The sequence below is a fragment of the Thunnus thynnus genome, chromosome 6, assembly GCF_963924715.1.
Source record: "Thunnus thynnus chromosome 6, fThuThy2.1, whole genome shotgun sequence".
Taxonomy (NCBI): Eukaryota; Metazoa; Chordata; class Actinopteri; order Scombriformes; family Scombridae; genus Thunnus; species Thunnus thynnus.
The window spans coordinates 25,134,047-25,155,654 of record NC_089522.1 but is presented as its reverse complement, the minus strand read 5'-3'; the positions used below and the strand labels follow the sequence as shown (position 1 = coordinate 25,155,654).

At 44.0% G+C, this 21,608-nt stretch overlaps 1 protein-coding gene across 1 annotated transcript in view; it reads right to left on the bottom strand.

Annotated features, from left to right (window-relative positions):
• The window catches only part of camta1a (calmodulin binding transcription activator 1a), a 291,574-nt gene that overhangs the window by 119,960 nt on the left and 150,006 nt on the right, over window positions 1–21,608 (bottom strand). The window contains exon 5 of the mRNA XM_067592910.1: window positions 3,244–3,379. Coding sequence (XP_067449011.1) covers window positions 3,244–3,379 — 136 coding nt within the window. The remainder of the gene's footprint in view (window positions 1–3,243; window positions 3,380–21,608) is intronic.

The following is a 21,608-nucleotide window of genomic DNA, read 5'->3' as shown; positions in this document are numbered from 1 at the left end:
GAATCAGAGCAGTTACAGCACAGCGTGAGTGACGTAAAGAAACAAGCAAGGTTATACTCAAGTTATGTCAACTCATTGGGTTCTGCCTTGTGAAGGTATGATGAATAATGGATCTTTCTTTTCTCCTTCTAAATAGTAGTAACTAGAGTAGGGAGCAGAAATAGATATCTCTTCGTCCTCTCCTGTGGACTCATACCCTCACCGAACAGAGGGCAAAGGTCAAGTCATTTGTATGTGCTTAGAGTAAACATGACTGTGCATGTTGAGTTATGGATCCCATCATTGGCTGGTTACAACAGTGATGGATCACCCCTCTCTGTCAGTCTTGAGGGGGAGAGGTGTTTAAAGGACATGACTTAGGTCTTCCAAGGCTGCAAGATGTGGATGTGTACATAAACACACAGAAACACACAACGCATTCTCTACAGTATATGCAATAGCTGTTGTGGTCCTATTTCTGTCAGCTCTCATGTGGCTTTGCAGTCCTGAGTCAGTTTCTACCTGTGCTGTGTCTCTCCACTAAACTCACCTTCACATCTTGCTCTGGCTTGGCTGCTCACACAGCAATTAGCTCTGGTAAATTAGACTGGTTACAACATATAGGAGCTCACAGAACAAAGTCACAGGATGGAGCGTTACATTGTCTTCCAAGTTACTGCCCTCAGCTCAGTGAACAGCCATCAGTCTTAATGTGTGTGTGTGTGTGTGTGTGTGTGTGTGTGTGTGAGTGTGAGTGAGACCTTTTGTCTTAAGTTGCAAACACTGCGCAACACACGTTTAACGATTTGACAAATGTACTGTATCTGAGCCTCTGACTGCTTATTGCTACTGATGGACATAAAATACTTTAATAGTCACCAGTGCATTACTCAAAGTTCATGTCAAGTGACGACTTGGATGTAAAGAAAAGCTCATTCTGAAACACTAAACGGTTATTATATGCATTCCTTACTCTATTCAGCTTTTCTTACATTACAGCAATCGTTGTTTTGAGAGTGACGCCCACTGGCCGGCAAGCTCTTAGCTAGTCATACATTTGTGCCTCGGAAATTGGAAGCTGAAAGAAATCTCCCTCCTTCCTCTTTCCAGCATGTGTTGTTTCTGTTTCAGTCTGGCTAAAGTTCAAAACCCGCCACCACAGGAAAGCAGTGCATCATATGATGCATGTCATCTGAAGACCCTAGCACACGCTGTGGCATGGCAAGTTAGGACCACGCAGCTTATACAGCACAATATGTAGCATATAAAATGAATCTGGACTGCTGCCATGGATTCAAGAGTCTTTTGTGTTTTATCTCTCTTGATTCCTCACCTTACGACCCAATGTCTTAAGTTATGGCTTGCCTGGAAATTTATTTTCTAAATATTATCTTTATAAAGCTGAGACTGTTGGTCACGGAAGTCTGGATATTTTTATACCTTAACAATAAGTTTCTCCTCATCCATTGTGACAGCTACAAGACCACAGGAGAAGACATGCTACCACAGGACATGGAAAGTACCAAACATACAGTAGCTGTGATGTGCCAATTGAGGCAGTGACTCTAAAGAAAAATGTCTGCTTTTCTGGAGCATTGACCAGCACTGATGCTGGAAAATAGGACAGTGGAGTACAGTCCAGTGCTCTGTTGGGGGACAGTGCTTCCACCTGTGCTGAAATGGCTCTCGCTGAGAAGATATAGCAGACACAAGAGACAAGGTAGACACAGGGACATTTCCATGTGACATTTGTTAACACTTAAATCTTCTGCTTTAAATATTTGTTAATTCATTTTGTTTATGTATGCTTTAGGACTGGTTTGGGAAAACAGCTTGCTCTTGTAATGATTGTACAAGCAATTTTACCAGAAAAGAGTCAGCTAATTTTCCTACAATATTATACTACACCAATGTCCCACTGCAATTTAGGTGGGGGCCTGGGTAGAGCTGAAGATGGTTATACAAGTGAAAACCAACACAACTTAGTTGGACAGCCTAAAAAGGCCTGCTAAATTCACACCAAGACAATTCTCTTTTCAAGTCTTAGTATCCTGGTAAATTAACAATGATTTTCATTTGTCATTAGTTGCCACAAACAAACATTAAAAAGTGAAACTGGCAATTATGAACCTCTCCTGCTGTTGAAACAAGCACCTAAAAAACAACAACAAAAAAAACAGACTTTGTATATCCAGAAGTTTGAGATTTTCCTGTAAGCTAAAGACATCATTATGTGAACATAATCTATATTCCTAACCATAGTAATGCAAGTTGGCTGACTAAACCTTCTGTACAGCCAGGACTGTCAGAAACTGTAAAATATGTAACTGAGTCCAAAAGGATGGATGTGTGCAGTCCCAACAGGTTATCAGACTACTGCAGGACCAGAGGTGACACTGAGCTAGCTAGGCGAAGAAAGAGGCCATTTTCCTGGAGTGACAAATATCTGGAGGAGTACAAACAGAGAGCATAGCCCCTGTTGGGAGAATGCCTGAGCTTTGTCTTTGTCACACTGTGTGACACAAACAACACCACTCCCTGAGGTGTGTGGTTATGTGTGTGTGAATGGTGTGCATGCATGTGCGCACACACAAATGGGAGACCAAAATTTCCCACCCTCATATATCTACCTCTACTCTATCTCAACTCCTGTGCTACTGGCATCAGTGCTTTCTGGCTAAATATGTGAAAGAGACCAGAACCCAAACTTCAGCACTATTGAAATCAAAGGGAGCAAAGGAATTTGGGCCTGAGACTTGCCTGGTTTCATGTGTGGGAATGCTGATAAATCAGCCAGGGTGCCAACACTGCATTGCCACCACCTCAGGTCGAGCGAAATTGAGCATAGGTGAGCCAAGGACAGATACAACTGGGCCTTTTATGGCAGCGGCTGGTATGGGGAGTGACTTGGAGTGAGGTGAGGGAACGCTAGCTCCACAGTACTGCTTTGAGCCAGCAAGATTAATGTAGGCTCTCTGGAGCAAAGGCAACATCCAGAGCCTTAATAAGGTACAAACAATCGGTTCCACTCCACTGGCTTCCCAGGGAAAACTATTGTTGTGCCGCATTGTTTCTTGGTGAGGCTCCTTGGAGACAGCAGCATGTGACTGTCTCCATTACAGCCAGGGGAGAGCTCACTGTAGACCTGTGTTTGTCTGTGTCAGGGTGAAGGTTGGCCCTCGCCCGCCCCATACCCACCCCTACCCCCGCCTCTTTCCCCATTCGCTCCCTCGAAATCCGAAAACTCTTGTAAAGCCCACTCACCTCAACTCCCTGCACTTTCAACTTCATGTGATCCTCTCGTGTGGTCTTCCCGTCTTTCCTCTTCTTCCAGCAGTAGCCATCCTTTCTGTACTTCACCTTCTTCCTATTGTACAATATCATCGACCCATTCTGCGGCCTGGATCCGTGAAAGACAGGAGAGAGAGAGAGAGAGAGAGAGAGAGAGAGAGAGAGAGAGCAAAAGAGAGAGAGAGATGAGATGAGAAGAATTTTTAGGCAAAGCTACAGCACAGCTCAGGGACTCATTTCAGAGATGTACAAAGAGGCCCGACACAAGTCTGCAGAAAATGCACCAGTGACTTAGATGACAAGACTTCTTTATGGTGTTTTTCAGCATTGGTATGCACGCTTTGACAATGAACAAAGCCCCCTTCAGCATACATTTCTCCCAATGAGAAGTGTGTGTGCTGTGAGCAGCTTAAGTGACAGTCCTTCTCCCGGAGTAAATTACATGAAGGCCAGCGTGTGAGGCAAGCAGTATGGAGGTGGAGGGGGGGTTCCTTCCTTATCTCTCATTCATCCAACTTAAATGAGTTGTGGTGTTGGAAGTCCCCAGGGGGAAGAGAAGATCCTCCCTCACACTCCATTCATAATTCATTCTCCCTCCACCAGACCACAGCCTGTAGGCTCATAATGATATAATGTAACTATTTGATGATAATCTGCCTTTCCACTTCGATTTGTAACAGAGGCATTTGGCTCTCAGTGTTAAACATTAACAGAAAGTGTAACATAAAACATTTATGACTTACTCAACAATTAGTGAGCAGTTGAACATAGTTTTGTGTGTGTGTGTGTGTGTGTGTGTGTTTGTGTAGTGTGGGGTAGCTATGTATGTCAGTATGAATCCATACATACAATATGCCACACTTTACCATGCACTCTTGCGCTCCTCCAACACACACACACACACACACACGCAGGCACACCAGCACACACACACACACTATACACAGCTGCTATGATTTGGAGCTCTCCCAAATGAGAACAGGTTTGCCTCGGTGTTCGGTGCCTCATAGTGAATGAGTGGGAAAGCCGCCTGCCCAAGCTGCTGAGGAGGCAATGTAACTGTTGAGGGGGGCTTAACCATCCAGTCAGCTGGTGGGCCTTGTTAGCCTTGTGCTCGCTGTTCACATGCATAAGCACAATACACACACACACGCACACACACAGACACATGCATATAAAACTAGAAACCCCCCTAAACTAGAAAAAGTCTCATCAAAGCAAAGAACAAAAGCCGGGTTGATTTGTGTCTTCTGTAACAATATCCAAAATAAGAAAACCCAAAGCTTGTTTTGCATTGTTTTGTTGTTTATTGTTTTTTTTCATATGGTTTATTTATAACGCTGCATGCATCATTTTGCAGGGCTGCCTTTGGGGGCCAGGGCGCGTGTTTATCTTGGTATCACTCATCAATCATTTTCTCGGCCCGGATCTCAAGGGCCAGTGGAAAGGGAGGAGTGGTGGGGGGGAGGTGGGGTCCCTGCAGTCCCCCTCTGTGGCCCCTGACAGCACCTTCTAATGAGAGACGCCACTCACACACTGACGTGCTCACTCCTTGCTGATCTCCCTTCTTCCCTTTCCTCCTGCCTTCCTCTCTCTACAGCCCCCTCTTCTTGCCGTCAGTCAACTCAGGCTGTGCACCAGGGACTGTCTTTGTCTCCTCCCTCGCTCCAACTCCTCTTCTGCTTTCTCTCTCCCTCTTGTTTCATCTTTCAGGATCCCTAACCTCCACTCTCCCACACCTCCCTCTCTCCTGCTGTCTTCTCCTCACTCACTGCCCTCTCTTTTTTAGTACTCAGCATACTTTGCAGAAAACAACTATTAAACAGACATTTTTATTGGTCAATTTGAGAAGTGGAACTGCTCAATGGCTGTATGGGATATACACAAAGTGTAAATTGTGTTCTAATTTACAACATCCGTAATGTCACCCATTGTGGAGGCGTGATCATAAATGGCTCTTATGAACTAAGAACTTTGCCGCAATCTCGACATGCACTTCTACAGATCTGCATCCTAAATGTCACTTGAAGGACACTCATTTGACATGCCTACGTAAGCACTTGGTATCAATCAAACACAGGAACGGCCCTCTATAACAGTGTGATCCTATTATTTGTTTCGATATCATTCTGGGTTTTGTCCTTCAAAAGATACAAGGAGTGTGTGCTTCTTAAAATGTAGCCCTGCGTGAGACAAAAAGATGGGCGCGGATGAGATAAGGCAGAAAATCAAATGACACAGGGCTATCTGATCTCCTCCAGAGCACTGGAAATTGGGGTGAGGCTTCGGTGTCAGAGGCTCCACGCCGTATTTATCGGCTCGGCGCAAAAACTTATTCGCTCAGCTATTTTTGAGGGACTGTTAGGTAGATGCTATTTTCAATTCAAGGCACTTTGGACCCAGAGGAGAGAGCCTAGGCACCCACACTGGAGTAGGTCTGAGGCAGAGGCCAGTCTAAAATGCATGCTTTGGCAACATAATGTGTCTCTTCTCTCTCCCGCTGTCTCCCTCCTTCTCCCTCCTACTCATCTCCTACCACTGTATACTTAGTCGTTTCAATTAATCTTATCAGAATTATACATATTTATACATGAGGAGAAAAAGCTAACTGCTCTGTTATCAAAGAAGCGTGACAGGAGGCCCTCTGTCTCAGATGCCTAAATGTGGCAGATTAATATGGAAATACAGGCCTCTGACAAAGTGCACACAAGCTCCACAGCCGTCTCTCTCCTCTTTGGAGTTTGCAGCGATAATAAGCTTTACCCTCAGGGTGGTGTTAGGCCTTGTCCAGTCCTTTAGGAATCATTCATTTACCCAGGTAATGGCATTCGCTCAATCAGATTTGTTCATTTGAAAAAGTCAGGGGAGGGTGGGGGGTTTATGAGGCTGGTGACGTGTTCGGCATGGGAAACAAAGCCAAAGCAGGGGAGCCCTGGCCCACCGGCTCACGGGCTCAGCTCTACTGTCTAAAGGTCTATAGGCACTAAAGGAGAAAAGACAGAGAAGCTAAAACAGACAGACTGAGAAAGACAAATCTCTGAGTGTGAGAGATTCTCCTGTTCCAACAGGGATCAGTGGGGAGACTCCACAGCTCTGGTGAATCATACTAAAATGTTCTGTGAAAACACAGTAATGGAACTTAGAAATGATCTGAATTGAATAAACATTATGCATAACAAAAACAGGCTTAGTGTATAAGTTCATACACATTTTTGGTAACTTGCTATTCATAGAATACCCAACCAAAAAAAAAAATCTAACACATTATGTCCTCAATATATTACTTATATTACATGAAATAAGCTATTTCTGTATTACCGGACTCAAAACTACTCAACTGTATCAAGTGTACTCAAGTGTAAGACAAGCATACAGCATTTTAATTGGCATTCCGGTATATGATGGTATGAATTCTGTGCTGCTGGATGTATTCTTGTCAAAAGGGTTACAGAGAATGAAATATTTCTGTCTTGGTGAACCGGTGTAGCAGTAATAGCTGGGCTCCAGCCCCCCCTCCCCCACACCCTCACTCTGCCCTATTCCCCATGGTGCCCTGGGTTTGATTAATACCATACATGCTGTTTTTCTCTCCAGCAAGCTCAACTGGCAGTACAGCCGGTAGGAGAGGAGAGGAGAGGAGAAGAGAGGAGAGGAGAGGAGAGGAAGAAGGAGAGAGGAGAGGAAGATGGAGAGGAGAGGAGAGGAGAGGAAGATGGAGAGGACAGAGGGGAGGAGAGGAGAGGAGAGGAGAGGAAGGTGGAGAGGAGAGAGGAGAGCAGAGGCTTTGAAGATCGGAGGGTGAGCTGGTTGGGGCCTGAAGTGGCTCAGAAGGGAGGCGACACCTGCTGTTCTCAATTACCCATCAGAGCCTTCAGCCATCACAGCCTTTACCCCACTGTGTCAACAACCACACTTATACCTACTACTCATCTAAACACATCCACATACACACTTATGCACACCTGCATTTGGTGTCACACACTGACCCTATTAAGTATAAATATGAGGAACAAATATGCCCCTGAGCACTCACGCACACACACACACACACGCACCAAGTTTCTAGTAACCCTGTTGCTTCATCTTGGGATAACATTAACAGCGAGAAGAATGACAGAACATCAATAACACATTGATGCTGGTCATTACTGTTTCTGTCAATCACAGGTAAAACATAGGTCACATGTGTTAAAACATGTGTGCGCGTGCAAACTGATACACATCCGGAGGTGTCGACACTGAGCAGAGGTGTTTCCACATGTAATGTAATTATACTTCAAGGGACGGTGTTCCATTATATGGCGCATCATCTTTGCGCCGGATGTGTGAGCAGAAAGGTGCGGGCTCTGTCTTGGGAGCTCCTATCTGGACGCATCACGTGCGACTGATGACTCGCAGATAAGCTGCTCCCTTCAGCCCTGCGAAAGAATGCATCAGGAAGTGGGGCGTTTGCTAAAACTACTTTAAATGTAAATCTGCCACGGCCCCGGGATTGAGATTCAATGTCTGCACTGCTCTGAACCCCTCCAACTCCCCCGCTAGTGTTCGTATGTCGAGACGCCGCAGGTCGCGCTCCTCTTTGACTGCCAATGAGGCCTCAACGTCTGGCCACTGTGACGCCCACAGTTCTTACTACTCTAGTCCTGAGTGGCCTTAGCCCTCAACCATGAGTGCTTCATTATACATGGTAAGTAAGGGAGTAAGGGGTATTGTGGTGCGTCAGCCAGCTGGAAGTTAAGCAACATGTTTGGTTTAAATCATATCACATCCTTCTATTCTTTCTACTCTTGACTGTCTGGAAAGGCTGAAATGCCACAGTCATCTTTGGACAGTATTAAAGATAATTAAGAGAGAAAACAGAGAGGCACAATAATTGCCATGAAATAGATTGAGATGAATGATGAAGTTTGCCAAACATGGTATCATCTACTGATCTCCAAGGCTGTACAGATGGAGAACAATGTTTGTTTACCCAATGTGTTCAAGTAAATACGACAGTAATGATGAGAGGGTAGCTAGGCCCCTGGAGTTGTAATTCAGGAGAGGGAGACAGATTGTGAGCCTCCCTTCTTTCCTCTCTATCTATACTGCCAGTGATTGCCACAGAAGTCAGGCCCCGGCCCACTGCCTTCCAGCACAAAACAGATGTTCCCCCCGCACTTATCTGAATGAAAAAATCACAGACAATTTACAAAGAATATAAATTACGGTTGTAGCTACACATCAGTGTCTCTGTCCCTATAAGACCTTGTAAAGAGGATAAGGGTGAATTGGTGTGGGAGGGTGGGAGGATTGTTGGGGGACAACATAAGGCGGATGGAAGCAGTAGGGGAGGAGGGTGGTGTATGTCCATTGCTCTTATCTGGTCCACAGCAGCCCTGCAGAAAGAGAGGGAGGCTGGTGACTGGCGGTGATGCTGCGCTGATAGCGCTAAGCCGGTTTCATGCACATTTCAGGGAGGCTGCCATCACTTCTCAGACTTAAAGCTCTCAGCTCGTGCCAGCGGATGAGGTTGGGAGGTTATTTACAAATAGCAATGTCGTACACTGGTTACACCACTCCATTCTCTGTGTCAACACATACACATCATAGCTTTGATGTACAGCTTAGGTGACAAGGAATTTGAATTTCAGTGCTTGTAAGGTTTTGGCTGTGAAGACATTTCTTATTCACTCGTGAAATGCACACTGTTGCTGTATGTGTGTGTGTGTGTGTGTGTGTGTGTGTGTGTGAGTGCGTATAATATGTTTAACTGGGCTGAAATGTTGATGACTTTCAACTGCTTGCTCAAAAGGCTTCCACATCATATTTGTGGTGAATGCTATTTTCAGCCTTTAGTCAGTATGCATATGCTTACTTGGAAATAGTGACTATAGAGACGATGATTCATACCTCACATCCCCTCTGCTAATCTTCACAAATCATCCGTGGTGTGTCTCAGTACGTTGTAAATAAAGGTGCCATCAGAATGAAGCTTCTCTATAGCCCGGCTCCTGCTGACAACTACATGCTGTGTGCATCGTGCATGTGTAGACTTAAGTCCTGTAGCACTGCCTTATTATGAAACTCTATAAAGAGGATGCTTTTGTACTTTCAATAATGCATGAGCAGCAGGGAATTGCATACAGCCTTATTTTATGTCGTGGGGTAAAGTTGCTGTTTTAGCAGCTTATGTTCTCCCATGGTAAGAAAATACTAATGCAATTAAATCTAAGTCAAACTAGACTGCAGTAAGAAAAGGTCAGGTTTTCATTATTAGTAACAAAAACCTTGCTTTTTATTTAAATGGAAAGCAGGAGAATTTTAGCCACCAAGTTAATGATGTGGTCATGTACTTTCAAAAGCCCTATTCAGAGCAGAGAATCAAAGATTTTTATTTCTCTTTACTTAATGCCACGTTCAACAAGTAACATCAACTTTTCATTGGCGGTCTTTAACATAGAAGTGTGAAAGCAAGTATGGGAATAAAAAGCAAGGATGGATCAGAGGAAGAAAAGCAAAAGAAAGAGAATCAAAACCTAGATCATAAAGCTGGAGCACAAACTGTAAAACCTTGAAATTGTGAACCGCTTTATACTGGCAAGAGTTTTACATGAAGGTGCAAATTATTACTTTTCTTCATGAGTATGAAACACCTACTACTTTAAAATAAAGATATTACAGATTTTTAAAAAGTAAGGGCAAAATCCAAGATGATATGGGGATGACAAGGGGACCTTGAAGTCTACCTGAGAAGAGGGCAGTTGCCTGTATCTCTAGAGACCAGGGCAGAGACAGGATGGGGCAAGGACAGGGTCTCCTTCCCATCATGCTTCATGCCAGACCGAACTTATGGATGGAGCGACATGGCCCTTGTCTTGTCTCTCCTCCAGAGCAGTCACCACAGTGCCACTGACCTTCCCCTATTGATCCCCCAGTGACGGAGCAGAGCTAGGGCCAGCTATTGAACCACTTATGATTAATTCACAAATCCTGCCTTGTCCACAAAAAAGGTAAAAGAACAAAGCACAAGCAGTAGGAACAACTGAAAAGAGAGAAGGATAAAGAGCCAGTGAGGTCAAAAAAACTCCACTTTTTAAAGTGAAACAGAACTACAGAGTTGGAAGTGCTGCTTTACAAGCTGACCAAGCTATAAAGCCCATCTCAGAGTCCCTTCTGTCACTAAAATGTCAGCACAGTGAAGGATGCGGGTGTGGTGGGGTTGAAAAGAGGGAGTGAGAAAAAAAGGAGTGAGAAAAGTGAGTGAGACAGAAAAGAAAACAGAGAGAAAGAAAAAAAAAGAAGCTATTCTTCCCCTCCCTTCTCCTATTCCTTGGTCCTATTTTAGTCATGAGGATAGACCAGTGAGGGCAAGAGGTTGAAATTGAGCTGTAACTCTATCTGTGTGCTGGAGCGAATCAGAAAGTCTATCCCACCTTTCACCTGGGAATCACAGCTCTCTCTGTGCCCTGTCTGGTCACCATACCAACCACAGCCAGGCATCATGGGATTAATTGGAGCCCAGGGCTCAGCAGCAGCTCAGCCACAGATAGAGAATGAGGGGGGGGAGAAGGACGGACACCAGCCATGGTCAAGTGATGGTGGCCATGCAGATCAAATCGAATTTCAAGCATTGCTTGCATTGCAGAGCTGATACGATTGTGAGGTAACACTAAACATATTGGAGACCAAGCCACCTCCGCGGTAATGCTTGGATTGGATTCCAGGATGAAGTTCATGGTATAGCACTTGCTTTCTTCTCTGATCTCTGTGTGTGGTGTAGGGATTTTACACAAATACTGACACACTGTGATTCGCCTCCGTAAACACTATCCATGCCAGAATGTTGAGTATACAGAGCGACAACAGAGCGGAGCCTACTGTATTGTGTGTGGTCTTGATATGAGATAAAAGGGAGAATGAGCGAAAACAGTTATGTTTCCCAGTAAATTCAGTGGTCAAAGAAAAAACTCAAGTGAATTTTGAATTTTATTTTTTCATTTCTATTTTTAGACATCCTTTTCACATCTGTGCGTTGTCCATTATAAAGAAACATAAAGGAAGCTATCTGCTTGCATAAAAGGCTGTGCTGCTCTGTATGTTAATGAGAATGTTATGCCAGTATGATGGCATTTCTTTTCCACAACAGCAATATATATGCTAGTTATTCCTTTTTATCTGTTGACAATTAGAAAAAAATATTCAATGGAAGTATTTTTATTCTTGCTGTGGATAATTTGCAGTCAGTTAATTTATTGATCATCAAAATGAGTTTTAGCTGCAGCATGGCAGCAGGAGAGCAGTGAGTGTGTGGGACTATCAGTATGATCCAACTTTCTACAAAAAAAGATTATAGCTGCTCAGCTGGCCGAAAGATCAAAATGTGGTTGTATTGGGAAGCTTCCAGCTACAAATGTGTACAACTGTGTCAATGTGGAGCAGGGCATTCATAGAAAATTGCATCTACACTCAGCAAATCTACTGTACACTGATGACACAAAGAAAAAATAATAATTCAGACAAAAGAAAACCTTGTTTACTTGTTGACAATTAAAAGTAGACCATTCTGCTTCTGTAGATGCTGTGGATACTCTGCAGTCATTGACCATGAAACAGTACTGTAAACAGATCTGTTGCAGTTACTCTCAGGATGGATGGAGGATATATAGACAATCCTCATGGAACTACGTGACTGAAGAAAAAATATCTTGAATAAATAAGGAAGTTGGGTTTCTGAAAGTGACATTATTTGTCACAGACTAAACAGATATGCAAGTGACGGGTCTGGCTTAAATAGTTTTATTATGTCTGTAAGTCAAAATAAAGAGAATACAAATACAAAACTTAAATGACATAAAGACTGTAATGTTTAAAAGATATTAAGCTGAACTGTTTTTCTTTCCTTTATGAAGCCCTGGCATTTTTGATCTCATCTACTGCTATTTTTATAGTAAATATCACTCGTTAACTATTTGCAATAAAAAAAAAAAAGTTTTGACACCAACTACATTTTAAAATTATTTCTGGCATGTTTTGTTGAGGAAAAATAGGAGTGTATGGGGAGACTGACTGAAAGGAGGGATGTGGGTAGTATATGATGTTATGGGTGAGAGTGTTAGTCAAGTGGTCCCCCAGGCCCGGTGCTCTCTCACACTCTATTTCTCTGGGTATATTTGTATATGATGACCCTTGACCTTGGCCCTTGGCACATGTCTGAGATCACTCCGCTCCGTCTCTGATGCATCAGCTGGGGCCAGGACCTCACATCCCTCACACACATACAAACACACATAGTGTGACTGAGCGAAGCAGAGGATAAGTCAACTCTACTTCTCCTGGTTATACACACCAACACTGATAGGCTCTACCCCGGACAATGAAGATGATAGACTGTCTGTGTGTGTCCCGCTTTGTTTATCTACCCCCGTCCAGCTACAGACTCCCACAGCCATCTACATGGTGCATGTACACACACATCTGAATACACTCAATGTAGTCAGCAAGGCGCACCTCTAATCATGGCCACCTCTGCCTTCTCATTTTCCAAGTTCAGTGGCCCATGGAGCTCCCACACACTAAATCACATCAACACTCTCTCCTCCATAAATGATCCGCACACAACCATTCTCTCTATCCTTTCTTCCCTTACTCCTTTTATTTCTTTAAAAAAAAACAACATACTCAGGTACACAGCACACGCAAACACAAATACACAGACAGACAGAGACACACTCAAGCCCGGCTGGCACGATAGCAGCATAGCGTAATAAATCCCACACAGCTTGGGGTGGACTAAACACAGATACAATGAGGATCTAGCCATGCCTTCCAGAGAGGGAAGAGGTGTAACCCTCCTATTCCACAACCATAAAATGTTTATCCTCAGTCTGGCACAGAACATGACTTTTACACACTTCCTGCAGCAGCATTTCCAAACTACAGCAGCACGCAGGCCTGTCACACCGGCCTGGCTGATTGACTATTTCCCCCATATTTGACACACCAGTGAGTCTGCTCATCAGTCACCTCAGCAAGTAGGCAGTGAGAATTTAGGGGTGGGGGGGGGGGGGGGGGGGGGGGTGGTGGTGGTGGTGGTGGTGGGTGGGGAGTCAAGGCAACAGCCACAGCATGGAAAAGAGTTTGCTTCTGGCTCTGTGCCGCATATAGGGCCTGGCAAAGGGAGACATGCTCTTGAATGGAACTTATGTTTTATTCATCAATGCGGTACATATACGTACTTAGTAGTATACACAACTTTACAACTCATCAGTTGCTCATATTTTTTTTCAAATGTCGTATTCAGCAGGGTTTGCTTTGAACAAATGATGTGTAGGGGGAAAGAAGGCTGAGTGAGATCCACTATTTTTGCCCAGAGACCACGTTGGATGTGTGAAGAGTGTTATACAAAACTAAAACATAGCACATATCTCTATTTCTGATCTGAGTCTCTGAGTCTGATCCCTATACTCTCTCGTGTCTTTGATATAGCCAGGGCTAGTGTGAGTTGGAGCCTGTGACGTACAGTATAGACACATAGAAATATATATATGTACCTTACAGAATATTTCTCCTCAGTGAGTTTATACAATGTATTTCTCAGGAAACTGGGTCAGCCCTGATGAAACACAGGGTTGAAAGAGACAGTGGCTTTCATATATTTAGAGGACCCTCCCCATGCCACCCACATACACACAAACATGGTCTGCTGTTCCTGCCGGAGCCCCACTGTCCTGCTCAGCAGAATTCTTGGAGGACAATGAGACACTGATCTGGCCGGCGTTGGCATCGTGATGAACTACTTCTGGAAGCAATCATGTGAATTTACATCATCCCTTGACATTTAGCCTCACACTCCACACACTATCAGTGTGGGGTGTCTTGTCTGTGTAGGGTTTATGAGTGCGGCTGTATGCATGTGTGTGTGTGCACGTGGAATTAAATATCTTTCCCTGACATTTAGCCTCGCTGTCCACATGGCGCTCTGCAGGAAGAGGCAATGTGGGAATGCCAATCTTGAATCCTGCAACATATTTTCTTTTTTTTTTTTTTGTGGGTGTGTGTGTGTGTGTGTGTTTGTGTCTGTCTATGTGTGTCTGTTTTGTGCAACCGTGTCAGAATTGGAATACACAGTTATTAAGGGGGAGGCCTGCCACTCATGTGTCTCCAGAGGGTGAGGAGACCAGACACCATATAGGAGGGAAGGAGAAGGGAAAAGGCAGACTGAGGGAAAGAAACAGTGAGAAGCACAACTAATGAAGGAGAGGAAGGGAGTGGTGAAAGTGTCAAGGCACCCATTGTATTCCTGGGCAGGAGCAGTAAAGACAAGCTAGTGGCCTCTGCAACTTTAAGATTGCCATTAAACTCTCGCCTTACTCGTGTTTATGGTTGGCTTTGTGTGTCAGAGGAGAGGGGGATCGTAAAGCGGGGCTTTGTCTGTCTGCCATCGATTTATTTCCTTCGTTAGGGTGATGACACTGCCTGCTTATGATGTCCTAGCACAGACTGTAATTACAGAGCACTTCTGTCTTTATTGATGTCACTTTGTTAGTTTAATTACGCTATATTGGGTTTTAGAGTCGCGGCAAGAGCAAAGCTATGATGTAGGGCAAAAATCATCAATGGAACATCCTCTTTTGAAGATGTCAGGGGCAGAGAGTTGGGAGATAATTATTTCATAGACAGACATCTAAAATAGACCCTGTACATCTCAACATCTACAAAGGCAAAGAAAAGGTAATCTGAAATTTAATGACTATTCCGTCTGTGTTATGACCAAAGTCAGAGGGAGGAGGCTGTGAATGTGATGAAGGCCTTAATGGAAATGAAACACCTGGGTTCAACCTTGAGAGCGACTGTTTACGCACCCAGCCCCCAGGTGCTGGGGTTGACTGAGAGTCACACAGTATGAGAACCATTGGTATGTGTGTGTGTCCATGTGTGAGCATAAGTGTGTGTGCATACAGTATATAAGATAGGATGGGACGCAGGGGGAAGCAGTGCCATGTGAAGGTGACCCTTGAGGGGAAGAGGAGGAGGGAGAGGCCACCTGCTTGCTGGCGGAAGCGAAATGAGGGTGACAGCCATCCACCTGTCTGAGAACACACTCATTCCAGACCCCATCTGCCCACCCCCTTTGGGATATCTCCTCCCCAAGGGACCCTGTGACCCTCGCTGTCGTCTACTTGACCAGGCCTCCTGTCCACTGTCCCTACGGCCAGCTGAAACTGCCACCGCTCACCTCCGACCAGAGGCCATTCTGGGGCACTGTAATACAGTACAATACTGTACATAGGGAGCTCTGCAGCAAACATTGGCAGTTTTACTCTGTTTCTCCTTTTCTTGTTTCAAAGTGATACAAGTCCCCGGGCCTTATGTGTTAGACCGTGCTATAAGTCTCCTGGCTTGGCTAAGTCATCACAGATGGCCAACAGGGAAGGCCTTTATTTGCTCTCTTTTTCCTTCTCTCCGATGTTCTCCAAACTGAAAAACTCATCACGGTGTCCTGTAGCAAACAACGCTGGCCAACAACAGAGCAATTTGGCAACTCAAACAATGGTCACATATAGGACACTGTCTATTTGTCACATCTCTCCCTCTCTCTCTCCCTCTGTGCATGTAGCTACCTGTGTTTCCTGCCATTGTAGAGTGGAACACACGCAGAAATACATTCTCTCAGCAACCAATCCACCCTGTGGATATATCTCTTTATTCGGGCCTGTCTGTCTGACTGCAGTCAGGCCCATCTTTGTCTCCCATGACTGCAGACCCGTGGTCAGGACCCAGGGCTGTGTTTGCTCTTTCTCTATGGGCTTCAACCACATTATTGAGTTGGATCTGTGTGGAAAAGACCCACCAGACTTCTGACATGTCTTCTGATCTCCTTTAGTCCTCCAGGGCTGATGGGCCTACTGTACTTTACCTCTCTGCAGAGGAAATTTTGCTCAGCTACAGCAGAGTGGAAAAATAAACTGAGAAATGAGAGTTTGAAAGAGACAAGAGAGACAGAGAGTATGATGGAGAGATGAATGGAAAGAGCAAAAAAGAGGGGAAAGTAAAAGGGCAGCAGGGAGTCAGAGGACATTTAAGATAAAGGGAACCATCAGGTCTTTGCTCTTGCAAAAAAAGTGTCTTGCAAAAATAATACTGACTTACCAGAAATAGTGTGCCCACAGAAAGGCAAATCTAATTTAGGGAAACTTGCAAAGGTTTGTAATTAAGGCAAGTTGGGGCATGGAGTAGTATCTAGGAGCTGGATTTCTCTCAGGCTATCAGAGCTCTCTCTCGTATGTTCTGCATGATTGCCTGTTGATTCGCACCATATTGGTGTTACCCAGGCTGCCTCCCTGGAAAAAGACACAATGATATCTCTACCTATTCACGGCAGACGTCACGAGGAGAAGCTGATTAACTGCTCTGCTGCTCCTCTAGGTGGGTGGGGGTCCTTTCTTGCAAAGCTTTTCTCATTTGTAAAAAGTTGAGAAAGACATGAAAGAAAAAAAAAAGTTGAGAAAGACATGAAAGAATGGCGAGACATTGAGGTGCTTACTGTATAAGCTTAACATATTTGAAGCTGTCCAATTTTTCGGCTACTCCAGTAGCCAAAAAAAATAAAAAAAACAAGACAGGGTAAGGTGAAGACTAAGAAAAAAGAGGATCTGGGCTACATCAAAGTAAAACAAAAAGTCTGGATTGGTGGAATAAATGAAGTTTGGTTTTAAAATGTTTGTCGGGCTCCAACAGGTTGCCCAACATTGGACTTAAAAAGCAGGCAGTAAGGTGATGGCGGAGGATGGTGGTGGTGAATACGGTGCTTGAGGAAGTATAGCAAGCATCAGAGAGAGCAGGAAAAACAGTGCTCCTCCACACACAACCCACTACCTTTACCCTTCTAGGCTGTGCTTTGATGCCTAAAGAGTATATGCATCAATGAGGCTGCCTCTGGGCATTAGCATGCTTCTAGCCATTAAACATGCCAATGGGTAGGCCTCATTATTGATAGATACACACGCTTACATTCTTGCACATGCAGAAGCACGTACTTGCATACACCAACAAAATTACATATGCACACATAGTACAGAAGATGCCTACAAGACCGGATCTGTGAGTTACTCATGGGAGGCAGCTCAAAGCCCAATCGAACCGAGACACTGGGGATTCCTATGACTATCCATGTTATCTGGCCTCGTCTACTCTGTGAGATACAACTGTGGAAACTGGACAAAATACTGCTTTATATTTCAGACAATTGTTGGTTTAGACAGTAGTGAGTGCTCTGACCGGTGCATGGGGAATCTGCCACAGATGCCAGAGTTTTTGTTGCAGCTCAAGCCATCTATTACCGTACATCTGCAGATCTACACTCATGATTAAAAAAGATAAACAAACCACTCATAAATCTTTGCTTATCACAAAAAGCTACACTGTCTCCCACAACAGTAGCATTAGTGTGCGTTTGGCCAGTGGCAAGAGACAGTAATAGACAGCAATAGGGTTTACTTAAGGAAGGCAGGAGGCGCAGACAGGGAAAGGCGCACTGATAGAAAAAGAGAGAAATGTGTAAATAAAGAGCAGTATGAGATGGAGAAAAATGGTTATCGGAAAAAATGGAGTCTGAACAAGAGAAAAGGTAGGGGTGGTGAGACGGTGAGAGGAGGAGGGTGCCAACGAGGAGAGGGAAGGTTGGTCTCATTACTATTAGACCTTCTCTCTCCCTCCAGGCTCAGGTGACCCCAGCTCTCTAGCCCTCTGCCTTACACACCACTAATCATTTGGTTTTAATCACCGGGATATTCTCCCCCTTTGCCCCTCCCCCACCTCTCCTCCCCTCTCTTCCTGCCCTACTGTGCGCCCTAGCCTTTGCCAAGGTCCAGCTAATTTTATTCTAATTGGCCATAGCCTGAGCTGGGACCGATCTGCATCATTGTCCTGATTCATCCGTCCAGCCCGTCTCTGTTCTACTCCTCGTCCTTCCCGCTCTTCCTCTGTCTCTCTCTCCCTCTCTCTCTTGCTGCCTTCACAACTTCACGGCTGTGCTTGTTTCTTCATCTTCCCACTGCCTCCTCTCTCCGCTTCATCTCTCTTTCACCTCTAATTTTTCTTTTACCCATATGCTGCCACATTGGCTCCCTCCCTCTGTCTGTCTTTCATGCCGTTCATTGACATCACAGTTGCGCGAGCGTTTTCCAATTTCTGTTCTCCCTTTCCTGTTGACCTTACATTCCACCAGACAAAACAAATAGCCTTGATGTTGTCTGCCAACAAAAAGCTTCGTGTGACTGCCTTGATCCACACACAATGCCATGAAAGAGAAATGTGAAGCTGTTCAATTAGGTAAACCTGATGGCTGAAGTCTGACGTTCTCCCTTTTTTGTGTAGGAGTAAGAAGACAGACTGTGCATCAAATGGCACTGAAAAAAATATGCGCGCTGTATGAAGAGCAAAGGGTGATAAGATGCCCGCTGGCCAAAAAGCACACAGAATCAGAATGAAACAGACAGTCCAGGGAACTAGCTCTCTTTCTCTTAGGCTTGTGTGAGCACAGTAGACGTTTTTAAATTAGAACGAAGAAAACATTACCTTGCTGAAATTTAATGCTAATTCACTAGATGTGATGCTGTATGTTGTATGTGAATTATCTGCCCATAACTTTGCCCTTAGGACCCTTTATGACTGCAAATAAGACAACAGAGTTTGGTGGATGAATGTCTGGGGGTTGATTTTGGCCATTTTCACTTAGCTCTTCTCACCAGAAGTCCTGTCATATTAAGTATCCACATATAAAAATATGTATAGCCGCTATCTAATTGACATGTTGACAAAGCACCAAACACTGAAGCCAAATCTCTCTATACTGGTCATTATGGCTAACTTTACCTGTCCCTGCAAGCAAAAAAGGAGAGAGGCAGATGGAAATCCTGCATTACAATCACACGCTACAAATCCTCTACTTTTCTTTTCTCCTCCGGATCAACAGCTCCAATAAATTTTCATTACACCTGTGTGAAGCGCTTCAAATAGAGCCACAGAAGCAGAAACTAATTACTTTCTAATTTATTGACTAATGGCCACAGCCCTGGGAGACAGCTGCAATTGTTCTAACAGTCCTGCTGCTCCGACTGCACTCAGGTCCACTTTAGATTCATAACCAAAATAATTTATCATTACAAGCACATTAAATTGAACCGTATAGACCATAACAGTGGTAATTTATATCATTTTGTTGTTAGGGATGCTTTTCCCTCCCCTGTCTTGAAAGCATGCAATCTTTGCAATAGGATTCTTCTCCAGCCAGTCGTTGTATGTGCCAGGTTCACTTTGTTCTTCAAAGGACTCTTTGTTTTGTGCCTCATTCACCATTTGTTGGAGCTTAAAGTAGAAAGGAGACCAAAAACAATGTGTGCCCTTTTGGGAATTTAGAAAAGCCTGAGTAGAAGTTTCTGTGTCACACATAACAAGCGTGATGGCCAAGTCAGAAGACTATTGTCATTGCCTACATGTTATATTTACAGGGTGTGATCAAAGCATCAGCATAAACAGCAGATAAGGTGGCTCTGCACTGACAAGGGGTAAACTTTCTGTCATGATTTTGGTTTCAGCATTTCTTTGTCAGCTAGGCAAACTCTATGCTGATCATATATTAATTTTCAGCAATTGCCTTTATCCCATAATGCATCTCTTTCTTGATGGGAACAGTGCCTTCCAGGATGTCAATGTCCCTATCAACAAGACACAAATGGTCACCCAGTGGTTTGAACAGCGTGATAAAAACATTAGCCATGTGTCAAGGCTTTCTTAATCACTACAGAGGATGCAATTTGTGCATTGATGGGGTATTCTGAAGCAAAGTATGAGATGGCATTTTCCACTGGTGTCATTAAGATGGAAGACCCACACGATCATGCAAATCCATTATGTAAGCAGTGATTAGCATTGACCTTGCCCCCCTTTACGAGGTGAGTGGCCTCAAACAACGCCAGAAAAATACCCCATGTCCACTGAGTCCGTATGAGTATAGAATAAAATAGAATAGAATAGAATAGAATAGAATAGAATAATGGCAAAAACTGTGTTGTCCAATGGGGCTGTAACTTTTTATTCAAATTTACAGCCTATAAAGGCAACAGACCATTTGAAGTAGTTTGCCTTGCGGTCCAGCAGAGGGCATTCATAAAACCACGTTCAGCTTGACCTATTGCATGCTCTTTGACCTATCAGTGAACTAAGCTAATAAATAAAAATGAAGAAGGACAGTAGTGAGCTAGGCTATACTGGTCGGATAATCACGACACCGAAGCATCTGTGTGGAAGTATTTTGGAGGCTACACCATAGGTGGCAAAATTACCAACAAACATAAACTCTTTGCCAGCTTTGTAAAATGCAGCTGTCTTACTCTACAACGACAACAAATCTGAGAACTCACCACCACACAAGTGAAGCAGCGGAGGCATCAAAGGAGCAGAGAAACATCAACTCTACACGTTGTCTGACAAAGTGCAATCTCAAGACACATAGTGCAGTTTAATGACACCACACGCGAAAATATAAAGACTATACTTAACGGTAAGTAATCTCTCTGACCGCTGTTGGATGGACATTGCTGGCCATATGCCAGATGACAGTGACAGCAAATTGTATCTCCAACACATTATGGTGTATGGGTTGTGTTTGAATTAATTCGAACAAATTACTTGTTAGTTCAAATTTGTTCGAATTTGACTTCCTGAAAAAGTGACAGTCCTATTGTCCATTTCCCTGAAGAGTCACTGTGTGTGAGTTAAAACAAATATTCAGGTAAGTCTTACTAAGTCAACACAACATGCCAAGACAACAGAACAGATTTTCCAATGTCTTCATGCTGGTGTTTCTTTATTTTTATTCTATCCTTTATGTAAAATAAAAAAAAAATATCCTCAAGGTTGTTTAGAGTTCAGCCAGATTTCAGCAGAGAGATTGTTGGATCTAAGGGAGGAATTCCAACCTCCTACGGCAACAAACACTGATCCAACCATGTTGATAGTACCAACATTGTATTGTGTTGAGTTACTAGCAGCTTAGTTGATAGTGATGCAGCCCTGAGGGACAGTCTGAACAGTAGCAGTCTGTCTCTTAGGCCTTTTCCATACATATGTGCTGGCTTGGCTTGACTCGGTTTGACTCAGCGTGTCAGCCCAGCACAACAGGGATTTGCATCTCCATTACAACAGGGCTACCCACTTGAAGATGTATCTTTAGCTGATGACGCGCTTGTCTTGAGTTGAAAAGCAGTGGGCTGTACACGTCATGGCTGTGACTACTAGTCAAAGTCACGGCTGTAAAATGGCAGATAAACACATTTAATTTACTGTAAGTTCTTCAC